This window comes from Rosa rugosa, chromosome 6, assembly GCF_958449725.1.
Source record: "Rosa rugosa chromosome 6, drRosRugo1.1, whole genome shotgun sequence".
Taxonomy (NCBI): domain Eukaryota; kingdom Viridiplantae; phylum Streptophyta; class Magnoliopsida; order Rosales; family Rosaceae; genus Rosa; species Rosa rugosa.
Window position 1 is genome coordinate 41,440,285 of NC_084825.1, and position 19,030 is coordinate 41,459,314.

Sequence of the window (19,030 nt, forward strand, 5' to 3'; positions counted from 1 at the left end):
CAATAATAATAATACTGGGGGGCAATAAAATGTTTATTAGGGCAATAATAAGATTATTGGGGGGCAATAATAAGATTATTTATTTGGATAAACCTACTAAAACATTCAAAATTAAAAACATATTCATTTTTCACTAATTATTGATCCCCAATGAACTTGTTACTGGGGGGCAATAATATGATTATTGGGGGGTAATAAAATCAGACGCCGGAATCCGGTCACCAGTCTGGCAGTCGGATTCGGGATTCCGGTGACTGGTTGTCGGATTCCGGTCACTGGACGCCGGACTCTGGTCACTGGTCGCCGGAGACCGCGGCCGGCCACTGGTCACCGGAGCACAGCAAGGTGGAGGATGACTTCTCTCTCTAAGTGAGAAAGAAGGAGAGGGCAAAAAAGTCCTAAAAATAAATAAAAAGAATTAATTGGGTATTAGGGAAATGGACTAAATACTGTTTAGTCCTTGAGCTTTTAACCATAAAACACTTCAGTCCCCGACCTTCTAATTTCACACGTTTAGTCCCTGTACTTCAAAATTTCAGACCAATAGGTCCTTGCTGTCTAAAAGTCACTGCGAAATGTCTATTATGCCCTCAGTTATTTTTTTAAAAAATTAATTAATTATTTTATTTTTTTTCTAAGAGGAATTTTTTTCCCCTTTCTTTTTTTCTGTTTTTTTTTTTTTCTGTTTTTTTTTTTCCTTTCTTTCTTTCTGTTTGAAAAAAATATATATATATATAAATAAAATAAAGAAAAAAAAATAAATAAAAAAAATAGAAAGGAATAAATTTATTAAAAAAAAAAGAATTGAGGGCATAATAGACATTTCGCCGCGACTTTTAGACGGCAAGGACCTATTGGTCTGAAATTTTGAAGTACAGGGACTAAACGTGTGAAATTAGAAGGTCAGGGACTGAAGTGTTTTATGGTCAAAAGCTCAAGGACTAAACAGTATTTAGTCCTAGGGAAATAATCCCTTACAGTGTTTTTGGTAAATGGGGTTAAAAAACTGTTAATGGAGCAAGTGGGCAATTTTTAAGCTGAAATTGGGTAAATGATAATTTCCCCTTAAATTTATACTCGGAGATATATTTCGAGTTGATAAAAAAAAAATACTAGAATGCGAGTACTAAAACATGAACAACAACATAAATTAAAACAATGAAACTACAAATTATTGAAATACACATAAAAAAATAAAATTAACAAATATTCTGGTAGATTATAGATATGATCATATTTGATTTTTGGCTTACTGAATTTGGCCTTCAATGATAGCACTGCTTTTTGTTAAGGGCTCTTGACCATTTAGGCCAAATATGTATATTTAAGAGAATTTTATTTTTAGTAGGTTAAAAACATTTTGCTTTTGGCCTATGGTGGAAGATGCCCTTAGGGGAGAGGGCAAAAACACTATCTTAAATCAGTGTTGCTTGTCAAATTCTCTCTTTGTATTCACATGCAACATTACTGGTCAACTCTAATTCAACTTATTCTCATCCCTGCAGAGGTAGTGGGAATGTAAATTGTTTAGGTTTTAAGCTTCCTTGAACAGATGGCTAATAAGAGGTTGCATGTCCTTTACTGTTTTATTCTGTTCTAGTAGCCATGAAATACCCAAATTCCCAAACTCAGTCTTATAGTGAATTATTGTCTCAGCTTTTGAGCCCTCAGATGAAAAATGGAAAAACATGATACACAAGATTCCATTAAGCTTAATAAATTACTTACAAGGTTCTAAAATCTAAACAACAACAATCATACACATTTGTAACCACTACTCCATCAACCAATCAACTATTACATTTTGGTAACTGTAACTACTACTTCAATAATACCCTAACTAGCTATTAATTTAGTGACAATTCTCTTCACAATCATGTATGAGGTCTGGGACCATCCTATCTAACATCCCGAGTGCATAGACTAAACCATCAAATAGCACTGCTAAAAAAGTTCGTGTTACTTGGAAGATCGTCGTATCATTAGAGGATACTATCAGACCTCTTGGAGTTCGTTAGCTACATTGGAGGGTATTTCCTATAGCTAATGCAGACGAATATTGGACCCATTCATGGACTACTTCGGTGTTTGTATCATAGCCGCTTATTCTACTATCCCCACGGTAGACCCTTCCCAATGACTTTGGTAGGTTGGAGTCTATGGAAGGAGTTTGAGCTGAATGATCAGAAGAGTAATAATCCTGGTCAGCAATGCTTGTATTCTACAACTTTGTGAGAGGAGTCATAGTCCCCAAACGAAGATTGCAACTCATTGCATTCAATATTATGTAGAGCATCTCCATATATTGGATACATCATTGACTGCAGTGCTGAATCTTGTGGCTGAAATGGATAAAATGATGATTCCATATTTTCTTTGGTTTGACGATGCACCTGGATTAAGAATCATAACAAACAAGCATTTAGCATTTAGTTTAAAGCGTGAACAGACTTAGTTGAGATTAATTTCATATAGCATACCATTCTCACCTCTGGAATCCTACAATCTGTAGCTTGATTTTCAAAATTATACATGATATGTCTAATTGGTATGTCAACTTCATTGGTTGAAATGTTTTTCTTAAATGCAGATTGCCAATTATTGCATTCACCAAAATAGGGATTGGCATCTGGAACATTTCCCAGCTTTGTGTATATTGGTGACTGCGGTATGGAGAGCCGGTCATCTTGTGGCTGAAGTGAACAAAAGAGTGAATCTAGATTTACTTCCGGTGGGTCACAAAGCTGAATTAACAATCACAAAAAAGCAAGCATTAGTTCATAGTTTCATACTTTTATGCGCATAACAAGTTTGTAGAAGATGTTCAAAGAGGATGCATGCGATTTCACATATCATCTGCTACAACTTCATTGTATAATTTGGACGTAATGTAGTTGACAAGTTCGTTATATCATCAGTTGTTAGAAAGATATTCTTGTAACTTAAGAATCAGCAATTTCTGTTTATATTCGTGCATGACTTGCGACTTAAGTTTTGCTAGAGTGAGGAGGTTAAGAGGAGGTTTTACAAGAACTGGTGCAAGTCCAAGAAGAAGGCTTTCGCAAAGTACTCCAAGACCTATGAAACTGACGAAGGAAAGAAGAACATTGAAGGACATGCAGTTTGAGAAACTGATTAAATATGCTACTGTTATTCGAGTTTTGGCTCACACTCGGATCAGGAAGATGAAGGGTTTGAAGCAGAAGAAAGCACATCTCATGGAGATCCAGGTGAATGGTGGCACTACAAAATGTTCAACTACAAAATGCACATTAATTCTTACCTGTGCAAACACACCATCCATACTCTCATTTTCATCACAGGTTGAAACTTCATTCTTGTCTTCTAGACAAGAATTAATATCTCCAAATGGTGATTGCGACTTGTTACAATCATCATTAGTGCCATTGGCTTGCAGAACAGCTTCCAGCTCTAGGGATGCCGATGACCACACTGCAGAGGAGCAGCTGTCATCCAGAGGCTGAGGTTGATGAAGAAGTGGTTCATCATTTTTGTGTGCCTGATTATAAAATCAAAATTCAGAATTATAAGCAAGCAAGATCTTAATGTTGATATACTTCTGGTGCTCCATATCAAGACAGAGAACATGTACATTCTTACCGCTTGAATTTTCCAATTAGACACATCCGCACTATCCGGTTCCCCTTCATCACTGACCAAAGAATCCTTCTTATCTGATTTATTCTTCATCACACACCCGCGACAAATAACAAAGTCACCCTGCGTAAATTTGAGGCGATGCCATGGTTAATAAGCAGGAATCTCTATTATATTATGCAATTAATAACCAGCAATTGAAATTATTTTCATTGAGGAGACACATAAACACACAACAGATACTAAATTCTTAATCCACTGAACAGATCACAATAACAACACTGAAATAGAAATAGAGAATCACCTGGGCCTGCTTTGGATATGAATCAAAATCAGATCCCAGATTTGCTCCTGGTTGAGAATATCCCTGTATTAACAATCACAAAAAGAAAGAGTTAAGTTTGGATTCACTTCTAGTGCTGCGACATATTTAGAAGTTCAAATAAGTAAGTGTTTAAAAGAGCATGCTTATTCTCACCTCTGGAATCACATCTGCAGCTTGATTTTCAGAATTAGATGTGGTGTTGCTAACTAGTTCGTCACCATCAATGGTTGAAATATTGTTCTTCTTCGTATGAGAAGAGTGATTATCCTCAAATGGATATTTCCTCTTACGGCATTCATCATTATGGACATTGGTGGTATACATTGGTGACTGATGTAGCTGATGCAGTAGAGGTGCCGCGGGTGGATGAAACAACGAATCCATATTTTCTGGATCATTTAGTAGCTGTTTGATCAAAAACAAGAAAGTGTCAGTTAACATTTCGAATATACTTCTTGTGCTTCATATTGAAAATTTCATAGCAGAAATCAAAATGAAAGTTTGTTCTAACCTCTTCATTCATATCAGATGAATTAATTCTATCAGCTTGACCTTCAACAGAGGTCGAAAGATTACAAGGATCAATTTGCAAGCCTTGGACTTCATGCTGATTTCCAATGGGAATCTGAAGAGCATCTCCCAGCTTCTTAAATGCCAGGCGTTCTTCTGCTTCAGTAATCGTACCACCACCAGTTTCAGCTTCTCCATCATTGCCATTGGGAATTGGAACAACATTAACCTGCTCATTGGATGCCAAATTTTCTTCAGCCTGATTTGCAACATTGGAGCCCATACTGCAGCTACCACGATAGCAGAATGGGGCATCCTCATCATGATCAGAGTTGTCTGACTTGTACTTCAAGCAACAGACAACAAAGTCCCCTATCTGCTCATCAGAATTTGCCCGAGTGAGATAATACTCATGAATAACCCAGCCGGTCTTCTGGGGTTTCAGCAATCCACGTTTAATGTAGAAGGTCAAGGTCCTCTTTCTCCCAATCACAGCTTTGGTGCCCGGCGCCTTGATGTCTCGGTCCTTGCTTGTGACCTTCCAGGACCCTTCCCCTGTAGTCCTCTTGGAGCGATTGCTGTTAGGGTACTTGTATTCACGCGGAGCGAAGAAGTACCACTTGCCCTGACTATACCAAGACTCTGCCCTTGTAAACCAAAAGAAGAAGAAAAAGAAAAGCTTCCACCCCAGATTTTGCTGCCTTCTGAACGCCAGTTCTGCAAAAACGCAACACAATAAACATGACTGGATCATTAATAATAATAATTGAAATTGATGGTGTTTTGGTTCCGGAGATGGATCACCTGGTAGCTCACGAGGCTCGTGCTTGCACACCTCGATTTCAGGGATGATGGACATGATTTGGGAGTCCTTGCCCTGATTCTTCTTCTCCAAGTCACTCAGCAGCTCCTCGTCAGTGGGTCGGTATCGGTATCCTGGTGGAACTGTGAAAAGGCCCCAGCTCATCTCTTTCACTTTGATCAGTACTATTGTTCTTTGCTCTGGTTTTAGAAGTATAGCTGATTTTGAAGTGCAGAGGAAAGACTGAGGTTGTATTTAAAATGTCTAGTTGAAGACCAATAACGCGTTTAAGGGATTCTTTTAATGCATGTTCATAGATAGGTTTATATCTCCAAGGGAATTATGTAAAATTCAAAATGTTTTGTCGAAAATTCCTTTCCTTTCTCTCAATGTGAGGTCTAAGAAGCAGAGTGAAGGCGTATTTAGTCTTCAAGTAAACCCGGCATGTCACCCGGGTTTGGAAGACCCGAGTAAACCGACCCGACTACACGTCATTTTTGACTGTTGTGACTAAACTTCTTTAGCAAGTTCAGTTTTAGAGAGAGGAATCTAAACTTTTTCCAACTTTGTGTAAAGATTTGTGATTGGAGAATGGAGATGTGCAACTGGGTTTGGAGACGTGGCTTCATAAGGAGTCAAGAGTCAAGACCTTCCTCTGGAAGGAGTCTAAGATGGGTCATCATATCAATTTTTTTTTTTTGGTTAAGATAGGAGTCGGGAAGAGCAAGTGCTCTCCCACCCCCAAATTTATTGAAAAAAAAGATAATGTACAATCTAATGGGGTGGCACAAAAGCCAGACCCCTGGAGAACAATGAGAATGACATCAAATTTAAACAATACCACTAACACAAAAGAGGAAGAACAAATTAATGAAAACGAAAATTAGGGAGACCCATTAGTTTCTAATTGATACATATCATCCTTTTTTTTTTTTCTTTTTTTTTTTTTGTCCGAAGGGGCATTCATCTTTAGGTTAAAAACTTGGAACAATACTTCTACTAGAAAGTAGAAACCCATTAGTTTTACATTACACGTTGGGTTGTGATGTTAACAAAAAGGGTGCAGCTATTGTCACCCTATCATTTTCTTTGTTCACCCTATTTGCTCATTACACCCTACATATTAATTTCAATGATTATATTTTGGAAAAATTTCAGTTTAGTACCCTGAGGTTTGGGGGTAACATCATGTCAGTCTCTGCTGTTTCAATTTGATCAGCAACACCCCTGTGCTTTCAATTTCAATCAGCCGTGTCCAAATTTTACTGTTCCGTCCAAATCGTACGTCAAACGATGACCTGCCAACGACCAACTGATTCGGTGGGCCCACTTAAAGGGCTAAATTTGACATTTCACACAATTTTCCTAATCAAAAAAAAAAATGGATCGAATGATCCTAAATTTTGGAAGAACCAACGCGCAGGTCGTTGAAGATGGAAGAGAGCACATCTCTCCCCGCCGCTCTGCAGCCCAACCAGACAGGGCCCACGACCCATCACCCACCTCCTTCCCTTCTTCTGTCAGGTCGTTCTTATCGGAGCCAGAAGGCAGCGCACCGTCCATTCCTCTGGTGGTCGTCCTCGACTCTCCCCCATCGTCGCGGTCTGGGAAGAAACCCCCGACCCGACCCTAACTCAACTCAAGTCTCCACTGTCCTCTTCGAATCGACTGTCGAACCCCGCTGCCGTTATCGCCACTACGAAACTCGACGTCACTAAACCTGGCACAAACGCACCGCGCTCAGAGTCCACACCCTCTATCGCCTCCGCCAAAAGCCGCAGCTAATCGTAGCCTTACCGCCTCAAAATGGGCCGTTGAAACAATCCCCAGAACAACCACCGACGTCGCCGACCAAGGAAACTGCACCGCTCGGAGGCCTCCTAACTGTAAGGATTTGGAATTCTTAGAAGGATAATGTGGATTTTGATTTGCAACCGAATGAGTATACTTTCGGTAGCTTAGTACCTTCCTGTTGTTCTTCCAAAATTTAGGATCATTCGATCCTTTTTTTTTTTTTTTTGGTTAGGAAAATTGTGTGAAATGTCAAATTTAGCCCTTTAAGTGGACCCACCTAATCAGTTGGTCGTTGCCAGGTCATCGTTTAACATTTGATTTGGACAGAACAGTAAAATTTGGACACGGCTGATTGAAATTGAAAGCACATGGGTGTTGCTGATCAAATTGAAACAGCAGGGACTGACATGATGTTACCCCCAAACCTCAGGGTACTAAACTAAAATTTTTCCTTATATTTACTAACTATTTCTCTTTCCAGAAATATCATTACATGACATATCCAATTAAAGAATTTTTTTTTTTAACGAAAATCTCTCATTTAATTTATACCAATAAATAAAATAAAATATATTAAATTTCCTAATAAAATTATAATCTGATTCACTTCTATTTTTTAAATTTTTTTTTCTTTCAATTTCAATGTTCATCTATTTTAATTCATGTTAAAAGATTAGTAAGTTAACAATTATATATGAGCAACGGAGAAGAGATTGATTTTTTTTTCTTTGTGTTTTACAAAGGGTATTGCAAAGATAATGAAGTTAACACTAATAGTTTTGTGAATTGATACACGAATTACAATGTGGAGGCAACAAAAAGATTGAAAAAAATATTAATAAATTCAAATTTGGGTGGTGAAGACAAAGATTAATGTTATTCAATGAAAAATTAAGTAGTCTTTGTATTTAATTAATTAGTTATGTATTTAATTTTCCATACAGATTAGGATTTTAAAAAAGTTAGTGTACTTATTAGACATTTTGCACTTGGGTAATATAGTCTTTCAATAATTCAAATGTTTGTAAGGTGAACTAAGAAAATAGTAGGGTGGCAATAGCCGCACCCTAACAAAAATGATGAAAACCAAGATTGAACTCTCTCTAAACTCTAGCGCCCGGCTTTCGGCTGTTTCCATGGAAGTTCTCGTCACCTCCACATCAAGGTTCTAAAAAACGTTATGCGCTAGTCAGGCGGTGGTCTGGGGCCTAGCGCCTAGAGCACTAGGCGGTTTTTTTTAAAAAATTATTTTATTTCTATAATATATAATTATATAAATAAAATAGTTTATTAATTATTTATTAGCAATCAATTTTATTTCATTGATTAATATTGAGCTAATAAAAGAACATTGTTAATAACCAATTCATTGATAATTCATTAACAATTAATTCTAAATCATCATTCTGCTTCTCTTCTTCTTTTTCACTTTCGTCTCTCTCTCTTTTCTCTCTCTCTCTCACAAAGCTCAACCCCATTCAATTCCAATTCATTCTTGATTTCTGACCTCTAATTTAACTTTACCGGATTCAATTCGTCCATAAAGCAAGAGCCTTTTGCTCTTTTGCCTCTTCGCTAAATTTGGCCCCCTTTGTGAAATTAGGGATTAGCTCATCTCAGATGGATTCCATGGGCGCTTCCTACTGGTGCTACACATGCAGCAGAACGATTCGGGTTAGGTATTGGGCTAAGACTCGATCTTTTGCTCCGACTGCAGCGCCGGATTCATCGAGGAGATCCAGACCCTGACCCGATCTCTTCCTAACCCATCCATTCTGGCCACGTTTCACGACAACACGCCGATATTGCAAAGCTCGAGGAGCAGCGCCTAGCGCCCAGCGGCCGTCAAGAAGCCCCGCGCCTAACGCAATCGCCTAGGCCGTTTTTTAGAACCATGCTCCACATTCATGTTTGTTGGCAGATTGGTTCACGATATGATCGGTTGCGGTGGTGATCGGAGGGTTCAGTCTTGGGCTCTATAGCAAACTGGTTTTTCTTTTTTGGAAATTTCAAATCGAAAGGGATTGGGCTTGGTTGAATTTCATTAGCCGGGTTCAGATTGCTTTGATCTTGCTATTGCTGTAGGTGATGTTGGATGGTGGCGGCTTTGTGGTTGTACATCGATGTTTGTCAAAATGGGCTGGGTCCAGCCTTGGCCAAGACTGCAGTTGTTGGAGTTGCAGAGGATGCCGGAAAAAATAGGTGTTAACAGCTTTAATGCGGCCATCAAGCTTGATGTTAAGAGCAAGTCCACCCGTTGAGGTTGGCTGGTCAATACTATTCACTGCTTTGTCTTTCATTTCTACCATCTAGGTTGACTGGTCAGATATTATTCACAAAAGGTCACTCTGGGTCACTTTCTGGGTCAATTTCTTGACCTTGACCTGCCAACTGACAATTGGTGACCTTTTGTGAACAGTATCTGACTAGCCAACCTAGATGGTGGAAATGAAAGGCAAAAAGCAGTGAACAGTATTGACCTGCCAATCTCAACGGGTGGACTTGCTCTAATGCTGTTTGGGCACCGCCGGACACGACCTCCGACATCTCAACGACATCGGTTCGGCTAGATGTCAGCTCATTGCGGCCCGATAGGGCGATGATTCGAAGTGGCGACGCTAGGGATCATATTTGGTTTTGGGTGTCCATATCAATATGGTTTGCTGTGTATATGGGTTGTGTTTGGACCCAAGTTCAACCCCGGTTCTGGGGGATTTCGACGGCAAGGGTTCTCTTGATGTAGTGGTTGTCTGATCGACCAAAGATGATGTTGGCAACACCGTCATGGTGTTGTTCAGCAGGGCTGCTAGATTTGGGCCTCAATAGGCTTCTTGGGCCCCTAGTTGGTTTTGGAGTTCTGTTGTATTCGGAAGTTTCACATGTCTATCTAACTTTCTGCTTGCGACGAGGGCTCTTTTCAGCACATTCCTTAGATCACTCAGGTAGAATGTTTCCTATTAATTTTTCTCAGGGTGAATTGAAATTGTGGCGTTCTTTTATCACCTGTCTTTTTGGAAACTAGTTCAGAAAGTATGCATCATAGGAAAGCACCCCTACTGTTGGGGAGCAGCACATGTCTTCTGGTAAAGAAATTGTGCCAGAGGAAAGCACTCTCGAGGGTGCCCTAGAGTAGAGTTGCTTCGTTGGGAACATGAATAAATTGAGATGATTTTTTTTATTGTAGTAAAAAATCATCCTAGTAGTGTTGAAACTGGTTTTCTACAGCACTTGAGCTTCATCTCATGAAGTCATTATGTTTGATTAGTCTAGGTTTTATCTTACATTTTTCATTCATGACTCTTCCTGTTGTTGCCCAAATTCCAAGTGAGTCATATTTTGTAATGTTTCCTACTTTACTATAATGGATTGACACCCCTTGCATTCAAAAAAGAAAAATAGTTATACACTATGTTCAACAAAAATCTGAAACCCATTTGATGAAAGAAAGTAACAAAGTAGAATACAAAAGTGATACATGCACTAGTCTACCATAAGGTAAAGTTAGTATAAGACTACTTAAAGATCAACACTAATTTAAAACAATGTTGCTGGTCAAATTCTCTCTTTGTATTCAAAGGCATCAGTGCTGCTCAACTCTAATTTTGCATAAGCAAATTGCCAGTGCGAGGTTTAAATGCCTTTCAACTTATTTTGTTCGTAGCTATGTCATATACTCAAATCCCCAAACTCAGTCTTATAGTGATTTTTTTTGTCTTTACTATTGAGCCATCAACAGAAAAACGGAGATAAAAGTACACAAAATCCCATTAAACTTGATAAATTACTTACAAGGATTCAAACTATTAACAATCACACACATTTGCAACTACTATTCCATCAACCAACTAGCTACAGTTCAAACTATTAAAATTAGACATGATCTGTCTAACGTACTGTTATGTCAACTTCATCTGTTGAAATTTTTTTCTTAAATGCTGATTGCCAATTATTGCATTCACCACAATAGAGAATGCCATTTGAAACATTTCCCAGCTTTGTGTATATTGGTGACTTTTGTATATTGGTGACTACAACTTTGAGAGCTGGTAATCTTGTGGCTGAAGTTGATGTGAAACATTTCCCAGCTTTGTGTACATTGGTGATTGCAACTTTGAGAGCTGGTAATCTTGTGGCTGAAGTGGATGTGGAACATCTCGTAGCTTTGTGTATATTAGTGACTACAGTATGGAGGGGCAATACTCTTGTGGCTGAAGTGGATGTGGAACATCTCACAGCTTTGTGTATATTGGTGACTGCAGTATGAAGGGGCAGTATTCTTGTGGCTGAAGTAGACATGCGCTTTGTGTATATTGATGACTGCAGTATGGAGGGGCAGTAGTCTTGTGGCTGAAGTGGATATGGAGCATCTCGCAGCTTTGTGTATATTGGTGACTGCAGTATGGAAGGGCAATACTCTTGTGGCTGAAGTGGATATGGAACATCTCACAGCTTTGTGTATATTGGTGACTGTAGTATAGAGGGGCAGTACTCCTGTTGCTGATGTGGACCAAAGAGTGAATCCAGATTTTGTTCTGGCAGATCACGTAACTGAATTAACAATCACAAAAAAGCAAGCATTAGTTCATACTTTTACGTGCATATTGAGTTAGTATAAGAAGATGTTCAAACAGGATGCGATTTCACATATCATCTACAACTTCATTTCTAACTTAGACTAAATGTAGTTAGCAGGCTCATTATATCATCAGTGGTTGCAAAGATATTCTTGTAACATAAGAATCAGCAATTTCTATTTATATTCGTGTCTCGCCGACTTAAATTTTGCTATAGGTCTTGGGATTTATAGCCGAAATGTTTAACAACAACAAAGCATGTTCATTCTCACCTGTGGAAACACATCATACACAGTCTCACATTCATCACAGGTTGAAACTTCATTCCCATCTTGAACACAGGACTCACTATCTCCAAATGGTGATTGCAACTCATTACAATCATGATTAGTGCCGTTGGTTTGCAGAACAGCTTCCAGCTCTTGGGACACCGGTGACCGCAGTGCTGAGGAGCAGCAGTCATCCAGAGGTTGAGGTTGATGGAGTAGCAACTCCTCATTTCCCTGTGCCCGAGTATAAAGTCAGGATCCAAAATTTTAAGCAAGCAAGATCTTAATTTCGATATACTTCTCATGCTCCATATATCAACACAACAAAGAATATCTTTGTTACTACCTCTTGATTCATTTCAGACAGACTCGCGCTACCAGGTTCTTCTTCATTACTGACCGAAGAATCCTTCCTATCTGATCTAATCTTCAAGCGACAGATAACAAAGTCACCCTGCGTAAATTTGAGGCGAGATCATGGTTAACGAGTATGAATATCTATGACACACACCAAACACATAACCCATTTATAACTCCACTGATGTCTATGACATACTAAGCTCTCAATCCACTAAATGTGGCTAATGGGTTCAGGACAATCTGTAACACTGTTAAAACATTGAAACAGGGCATGAGTTTGTCATAGCAAGATGAACTCAAAGAGAAGTTAATAATTGCTTTCAGTAATGTTTTAGTTCCTATCTTGCTTTGAGCTCAACCAGTTGGGCTTTTACATCACGTGTAATTAGTATACGCATATGACCCTGTTCACTTTTCTGAGTTGTTAATTAGTATATGCATGGCACAATCACAGAAAACTCATGCCCTGTTTCACACTTCCATGGCACAATCACAGAAAACTGACAAAGAGAAATAGAGACTGACCTGGGCCTGCTTCGGATACGGAATAACTCCATTTCCAGGAAGGTAATACTCATGAATGACCCAGCTGGTCTTCTTCGATGTCGGCACACGACCCTGGTAAAAAGTCAATGTCCTCTTCTTCGCAATCACAGCTTTGGATCGTCGAGCTTTAATCCCACGCTCCGGGCCTGTGATTTTCCAGTATCCCTTGTTCGTGGTTCGCTTCGAGCGAGAGCTTTTGTTGTACTTGTAAGTCTTTCTGGTGAAGAAGAACCACTCCATGTCATGAGCCTCTGTTTCAGTCCCCAACAAAGCTGCCCAAAAGCCCAAAACACAGAACACGAAAATCAGAACTGACTCTGTTCATAGTGCATCATATTCAGAAATGGGTAATGATCAACATTGAGAAAGGTTGAATCTTTAGTTACCAGGGAGCTCAGCCGGCTCGTATTTGCAGAGGTCGATTTCAGGGATGATTTGGTTGATTTCGGAATCATTTCCACCATGAATCTTCTTCTTCAAATAGTGGTTCACAAGCTCCTCTTCGGTGGGATGGAACCTGTAGCCTGTCGGCACTGAAAGCGGCGTCGTGTTCTCTCTGCTCATATTGTTGTTGTGATATATCTCTTTTCTCTCTCAATGGTCAGCTCTGAGAAGCAGAGGAGAAGAGTGAAGGTGTATATATGGCCTTCAAGTTCAAGTAAACCCGACATGTCGTACGACCCGACCCTATTACGTGTCATGTTTGTCTGTTGCGACTAACCCCTCTAGCAAGTTTATATGAAAAGTGAGGAATATATCTAAACTTTTTCCATTTGTGTGTAAAGAGTAAAGATTTGTTTGCAGAGTTTGTGATTGGAGGATGGAGAAATGTCCAATAGGATTTCCAGACGTGCTTCACAAGTAGTCAAGACCTTCTGCCGGAAGGAGTCCAAGTGGGGTCCTCATTATTCTATTCCTAATGGGTGCTTTCATTCATTTAAGTATTTAACCAGATCTCTTTCTTTTTGTCGATATCAAGCACAGTTGGAGAGAAGCAAAACTTCCTGATGCGGTCACTCATTTTTGATATATACAGAATATAGCTAGCTGGAATTACTCTCTCTCTCTCTCTCTTCTTTTGGCTTTCCAGTCTTGTGCCATGATTTGTTAGATTTTGGTTCTGTTAAGAGAAGCTGTGAGTTTTTCACTATTAAAACAAAACAAAATTCCTAAAATGGAACAAAACTATAAACCCAGCAAACTCTGAACCAAGTCATAGCAACCATTCCTTACTTTCACCTTTTTTTCTTCTGTGTTATGTTTCCTAAACTTGTGATAAATGTTATTTGAATTCCACATACGCCCAACTGTTCAAATATGAGATCTTATGACACATGTTTTTTGATTTTCATGTTTTAGGATAACAATATACTATATACATACTTAATACCAAGGCTTGAAATATTTGTGAGAGGCAGTGGCGCAACTTAATTGTTTGACAAAAATGCCTCGAGGTAAAACTTCTCAAGGCAGATTTAGGTGAGGCGAAATCTTTTCAAAGTCAATTTTGGTGAGGAGAAATCTCGTGAAGGTGAATATAAGTGAGAACTTAGAAGTAATTATCTAAAGACGAATCTGTGTGAGCATAAATTCTCTCTAGGTGAATATATTGGTGAGGAGTAATTCTCTCAAGGGGAATCTGGGTGAGGAAAAATCCCTTTAAGGTGAATCTGAGTAAGAAGTAATCCCCTCAAGAGAAATTTGGGTGAGAATAAATCCCCTTGGAGCAATCTTAGCAAAATAAAACAAACCTAATGGAGCCATGTTTCAAAAAGTAACTCACTCACTAGATGATGATGAAGATGGTGGAAGTGGAAAAAGTGGTGGAGGTAAAGGGCATGAATATGGGCAATATTCTATGGGTGGAGGATTGAACCAATTTACCTGTGAAACTAATTTTGATTATGCTACCCAAGACGAAGACTACGGAGCTAAAATAGGTAGTCATGGTGCTCAAGAGAAGATTATATATGGGAGGAGGATTAGAGATGCAACTGACGATCAAAGACTCCATTTGATGTTGCTTTAGTTGCCTTAAATTTTAACTCTATTAGTTTAGACACAGAGCGTAGTGGGATCTCATATGAATATCATGAATGCAACAGTCAATTTAGCTATAACGTTTATGGATATAATCAATGTAGAGAAGTGCATGACCAGTCATCTAATTAGATTCATCCTTACTATTCTTTTATAGAAGAAATAGTCGGCAACTTAAGAGATTTATAACTATCATATTCATCATATATTATAATTCATGACTCCATGAGTCATGACGAGCGTTTTTTTTTATAACAAATTAGATATAAGTTATTGACAAAAGATGACTTAACAATTACATCATTTAAAGATTGAATTAAACACATAAGGACTAAATCTTACAAACAAGGACAATCTGCTCTCCACTTGCCACATGTCATGAGTTAATTTACTTTTTTACCTTTAACTACTTATTTTGACTTTTAATTCCTTTATTAGGATTAAATCTTACAAATAAGGACAATCTTCTCTCCACTTGCCACATGTCATGAGTTAATTTACTTTTTTACCCTTAATTACTTCTTTTGACTTCTAATCCCTTTATGCTATCTTTGTTTTTTTTTTTTTTAGAATAATCTCATACTCGTCAAGTTCTGCTACTGCACTTGTACTCGTGTTCTGCCACTGCACTCGTCATCACCTAATCTTGCTACTGTACTCGTCCAATCTTGCTACTGCACTGCACTCATACTCATCCAGTTCTGGTACTGCACTTGTACTCGTGTTTTGCTACTGCGCTCGTCATCGCCTAATTCTGCTACTGTGCTCGTCCAATTCTGCTACTACACTCGCTGCACTCATACTCGTCCAATCCTGCTACTACACTCGCTGCACTCATACTCGTCCAATCCTGCTACTACACTCGCTGCACTCATACTCGTCCAGTTCTGCTACTGCACTTGTACTCGTGTTCAGCTACTGCGCTCATCCAATCTTGCTACTGCACTCGCTGCACTCATACTGTCCAGTTCTGCTACTCGTCATCGCCTAATCCTGCTACTGCACTCATACTCGTCCAGTTCTGCTACTGCCCTTGTACTTGTGTTCTGCTACTGCACTCATCATCGCCTAATCTTGCTACTGCACTCGTCCAATCCTGCTACTGTTATGACCTCATACTACTAGTGCAGTATTGTGCATTCCCAATTGCTCCAATTGCGATCATTCTTACAATGTCATAGCGATTTACAGCAGCTTTGTCTCAGATTTATAAACTCAATGCCACAGCTCTAGTCTCTTTAATTACCTGCCAAGGTAGCCCAAGAATAATAACGAGTAGCCATGCACACCCAGTGTTCGAGAAAATGCCCATGTGAAATTTCAGCCTTCCATTGTTGAGCTTCAATATAGTGCAGCTTGTTATCTCGTGGTAGATTACAGTGACAGCGGTGAATGTTGGATGATCATGAGTATAGTATGGCCGAGGTCTCTGCAGTGAAATCGAAGGTTAATAATTTCTCGGCGAATCCGGCAGTACTCTCACTCTTCGATCTCAGAGGTTTCAGAATCCGGAACTCCATTACAATTCCATCACCACATGGAACCGCGACGAAATCTTTCTCCGTCGTCTTCTTCAGAATTCACCGGAGTCGCAAGGTCTGAGTCAGCCATGAAGTTCGAAACCTGCACCGATGTTACTGATCTTGGCGAGCCTAGTTCTGGCATGCACGGCGTCTTTCTCAGTGGACTCGGCATTTTCGCCGCCGCTCTTCCCTTTCTTAGTGATCAAAACCCAGATTGAATAAACACAATGAAAAGTAGAGAAACCCAAACCAATAATTAGTCCTAGAACTTGAACATGAAATCACACCAGAGACTCGAGCTCAACCCATATTTAGCAGATTAGGTGCTTAACCGAAATCAACAGCAAACTAAACATCAGTGATAGCCCAACAGCAGCTGACCAATTCCTCATCGGATTTCAGAGGTTTGATGTTCTCGGCCGTCGATTCAGTTGATCTTCATTGATCGAAACCAATCAGAGCTTCTCACATATCACAACCAGGTTCAAAATCATCCGAAACGACGTAATCATCATCGGTAGCGACGCCGCCATCCCTCTGTTCCGGTCGCAGGCATAAGAGCGCTTGGACGAGGCGGACTTCTTTGACTCCTTGAGGAGACGATGCGGGAGCTCATCGCTGGCTTACGGTACTCTGCATATCAGATCTCTGTTTTGGGTTATTCTATCAATAGTGGCATCATTGTAATTTTAACGAAAAATTGTTCAAATTTGTAATTGCGGATGAAACATCAGGAATTAAGCCTACTTTATTTTCTTTGGGCCTGCGCTCCTTTTCCTTATTTGTATAAAACTTACAGAAGGTGAGTTTTCTGTTTTTCAATCTTTGGTCTGTTACTTATATGTAATTTTCTGTTTTTTTTAACCACCTAGAGGCTCTTTTTGGATGTAAATGAAGTTATTATTTATATATATTTATATGTAAATCCAATAACTTGAATTTTAAAAAAAAAAAATTAAAAAATTTTCTGATAATCTTCTTTTTCTAAAATTTCGATAAATATGTACAAACTGATATTTGTTATAAACTAGAGAATTAGAGAGAGATAGAATAGAGAAACAAAATGTAGGAGGAGGTAGAAGTGTGTATTTCATTCTCATTAGACCCCTTTATATAGGAGTAATGTTTACATCATAAGGACATAACTAATAAATATTTACAGTGGACAACCACATTTATATAATATTTATAACACTCCCCCTTGGATGTCCACCACTAAATGATATGGTGTTGGACGCGCTTAATGTTGCCTCGTCAAAAACCTTGCCAAGTAACAAAAACCCAGTGAGACAAAAACAACACTGGTCGAAGGAGAAAAAGAGTACAACGCGCATATGTCCTAGGTAGCATAATTTTGAATGTTCCCCCTGATTGTTGCAAGCTTCAGTCATGTATGTAATAAAATACATGCACCATGTATATTAGATATGGTGTGTCGATCACATAGGTGAGACTATGTGTGCTTTGCATAAATGGGACTCATCATGAATTGCAATTCCTGCAAAAGTTAGGGCATTACCAATAAAACTATGATGTTCTTCATGAATCTTACCTGACATGATAAGAGTAGAACCAATTTCATATGCTCAAATTATAGATAAAGATATTAGTTAAAGAATAACAATATAAATGAACAACAATTGACACATTTACCTTTATCCGAGCATTGAAATTTAAGTATGACATACTTAGCCATAAATATCAATTTGTGTAATTGATAATTTCATATAGGCTCAATATGAGCTCTAGATAAATTCATAACTTCGCGAAAGTTAGAATATGTTGCAACATTATGAGTATGATTCGAATTCGATTTCTTAGTCTTATCATAGTACTCATTGAGGCAATAAGTCACTTTGACCATAATTGAATGAGTATGTATGAGCTTTAGACTTTTGATTCCATGAGTGAGCTTTAAGCTCATTCATTCATGGATTTGCCTTTGGCAATATGAATTGGTCAAGGATTTGATTAAGCAATATGCTTATAATGACACATAGGATTTGGGGATTTGCTTTTAGCAATTTTCCTTTAAGATCTTCATATTAGCCAAGACAACATGCCATAAGTCTCTCGTCAATATAACACAGTACTTATAGAAAAGTTGTCGCTTGGAGAAGAATGATAAGCCCATGTCTCTATAAAGAGACTTGTGTCATAGTGATTTTAATTCACTGGAATGAACACCCTCTTGTATTTTAGGGGTTATAAAATCCAAATAGATCATCACGTTTACAATATTCAAATTCATTGGAATTGTCTCTTTCCAATTTGGCCAATAGTATAATTTGTCGACACAATGAAACGTGGTAGTATACAACCCTTGATGATATTTAGTAGCTACAACAGATGAGATATCATCAATGATCATCAATTAGAGATCTATCACACATTCAAAATATATGCATGCATTAGCTATAATAAGCTTTGTTGATATCAGGTACCCTTGCCTCTTTTAGGGCATTTGTTGTCTCTCAAGGACAAAATAATTAAAGAATGTGGATCTTTGTATAACCTCATGAAGAGTGTTGTAGGGTTTGTATAATCTTCCCTTATAGGGAGCTTGAAACATTGGACTTGGTGGATATATTCCACATAAATTCGCGCCGTTACATTAGTCTTTCCTCCCCCTAACGGTGGGAAGACTATTAGATTTGACCACACAATAT

At 38.6% G+C, this 19,030-nt stretch overlaps 3 protein-coding genes across 5 annotated transcripts in view; 1 reads left to right on the forward strand and 2 right to left on the reverse strand.

Annotated features, from left to right (window-relative positions):
- The window catches only part of LOC133714625 (large ribosomal subunit protein uL3z-like), a 77,407-nt gene that overhangs the window by 31,161 nt on the left and 27,216 nt on the right, over positions 1-19,030 (forward strand). Inside the window, exon 2 of one of the 2 annotated variants that reach the window (XR_009848754.1) lies at positions 3,192-3,230. Coding sequence is in view for 1 of the 2 variants with exons in the window: in XM_062140787.1 (XP_061996771.1) it covers positions 2,976-3,230 (255 nt within the window). In the remaining variant the exon portion in view is untranslated. Of the gene's footprint in view, positions 1-2,775; positions 3,231-19,030 lie in introns of those variants that run through there. The other variant, XM_062140787.1, reaches the window with a different exon arrangement.
- On the reverse strand, positions 1,680-5,629 carry LOC133714621 (uncharacterized). 2 transcript variants are annotated; one of them, XM_062140780.1, is made up of 8 exons: positions 5,258-5,629; positions 4,455-5,170; positions 4,097-4,348; positions 3,923-3,985; positions 3,622-3,741; positions 3,284-3,520; positions 2,490-2,744; positions 1,680-2,393 (listed from the first exon to the last, which is right to left on the reverse strand). In XM_062140780.1, exons 1-8 carry the CDS (start codon positions 5,418-5,420, stop codon positions 2,205-2,207), a joined length of 1,995 nt encoding a protein of 664 aa, XP_061996764.1. In that variant the 5' UTR covers positions 5,421-5,629; the 3' UTR covers positions 1,680-2,204. The 2 variants fall into 2 exon arrangements, with proteins under 2 accessions (XP_061996764.1, XP_061996762.1); XM_062140778.1 differs by having other exon boundaries at positions 2,481-2,744.
- LOC133715581 (NAC domain-containing protein 71-like) lies at positions 10,793-13,393 on the reverse strand. Its single transcript, XM_062142118.1, has 5 exons — positions 13,185-13,393; positions 12,778-13,070; positions 12,239-12,346; positions 11,896-12,126; positions 10,793-11,597 (listed from the first exon to the last, which is right to left on the reverse strand). The coding sequence occupies exons 1-5, from the start codon at positions 13,360-13,362 to the stop codon at positions 11,493-11,495; spliced, it is 915 nt and encodes a 304-aa protein (XP_061998102.1). The 5' UTR covers positions 13,363-13,393; the 3' UTR covers positions 10,793-11,492.

What these genes read in the sequence shown, in the direction of transcription:
- LOC133714621 (XM_062140778.1), bottom strand. Translation starts at nt 5,420, where the DNA reads ATGAGCTGGGGCCTTTTCACAGTTCCACCAGGATACCGATACCGACCC. An exon ending in CTGCAGATGTGATTCCAGAG is followed by an intron (nt 3,986 to 4,096) that starts GTGAGAATAAGC and finishes TTGTTAATACAG; the next exon opens with GGATATTCTCAACCAGGAGC. An exon ending in CATATCCAAAGCAGGCCCAG is followed by an intron (nt 3,742 to 3,922) that starts GTGATTCTCTAT and finishes AAATTTACGCAG; the next exon opens with GGTGACTTTGTTATTTGTCG.
- LOC133715581 (XM_062142118.1), bottom strand. Translation starts at nt 13,362, where the DNA reads ATGAGCAGAGAGAACACGACGCCGCTTTCAGTGCCGACAGGCTACAGG. An exon ending in TGTCTGAAATGAATCAAGAG is followed by an intron (nt 12,127 to 12,238) that starts GTAGTAACAAAG and finishes ACTCGGGCACAG; the next exon opens with GGAAATGAGGAGTTGCTACT. An exon ending in TGTATGATGTGTTTCCACAG is followed by an intron (nt 11,598 to 11,895) that starts GTGAGAATGAAC and finishes TTGTTAATTCAG; the next exon opens with TTACGTGATCTGCCAGAACA.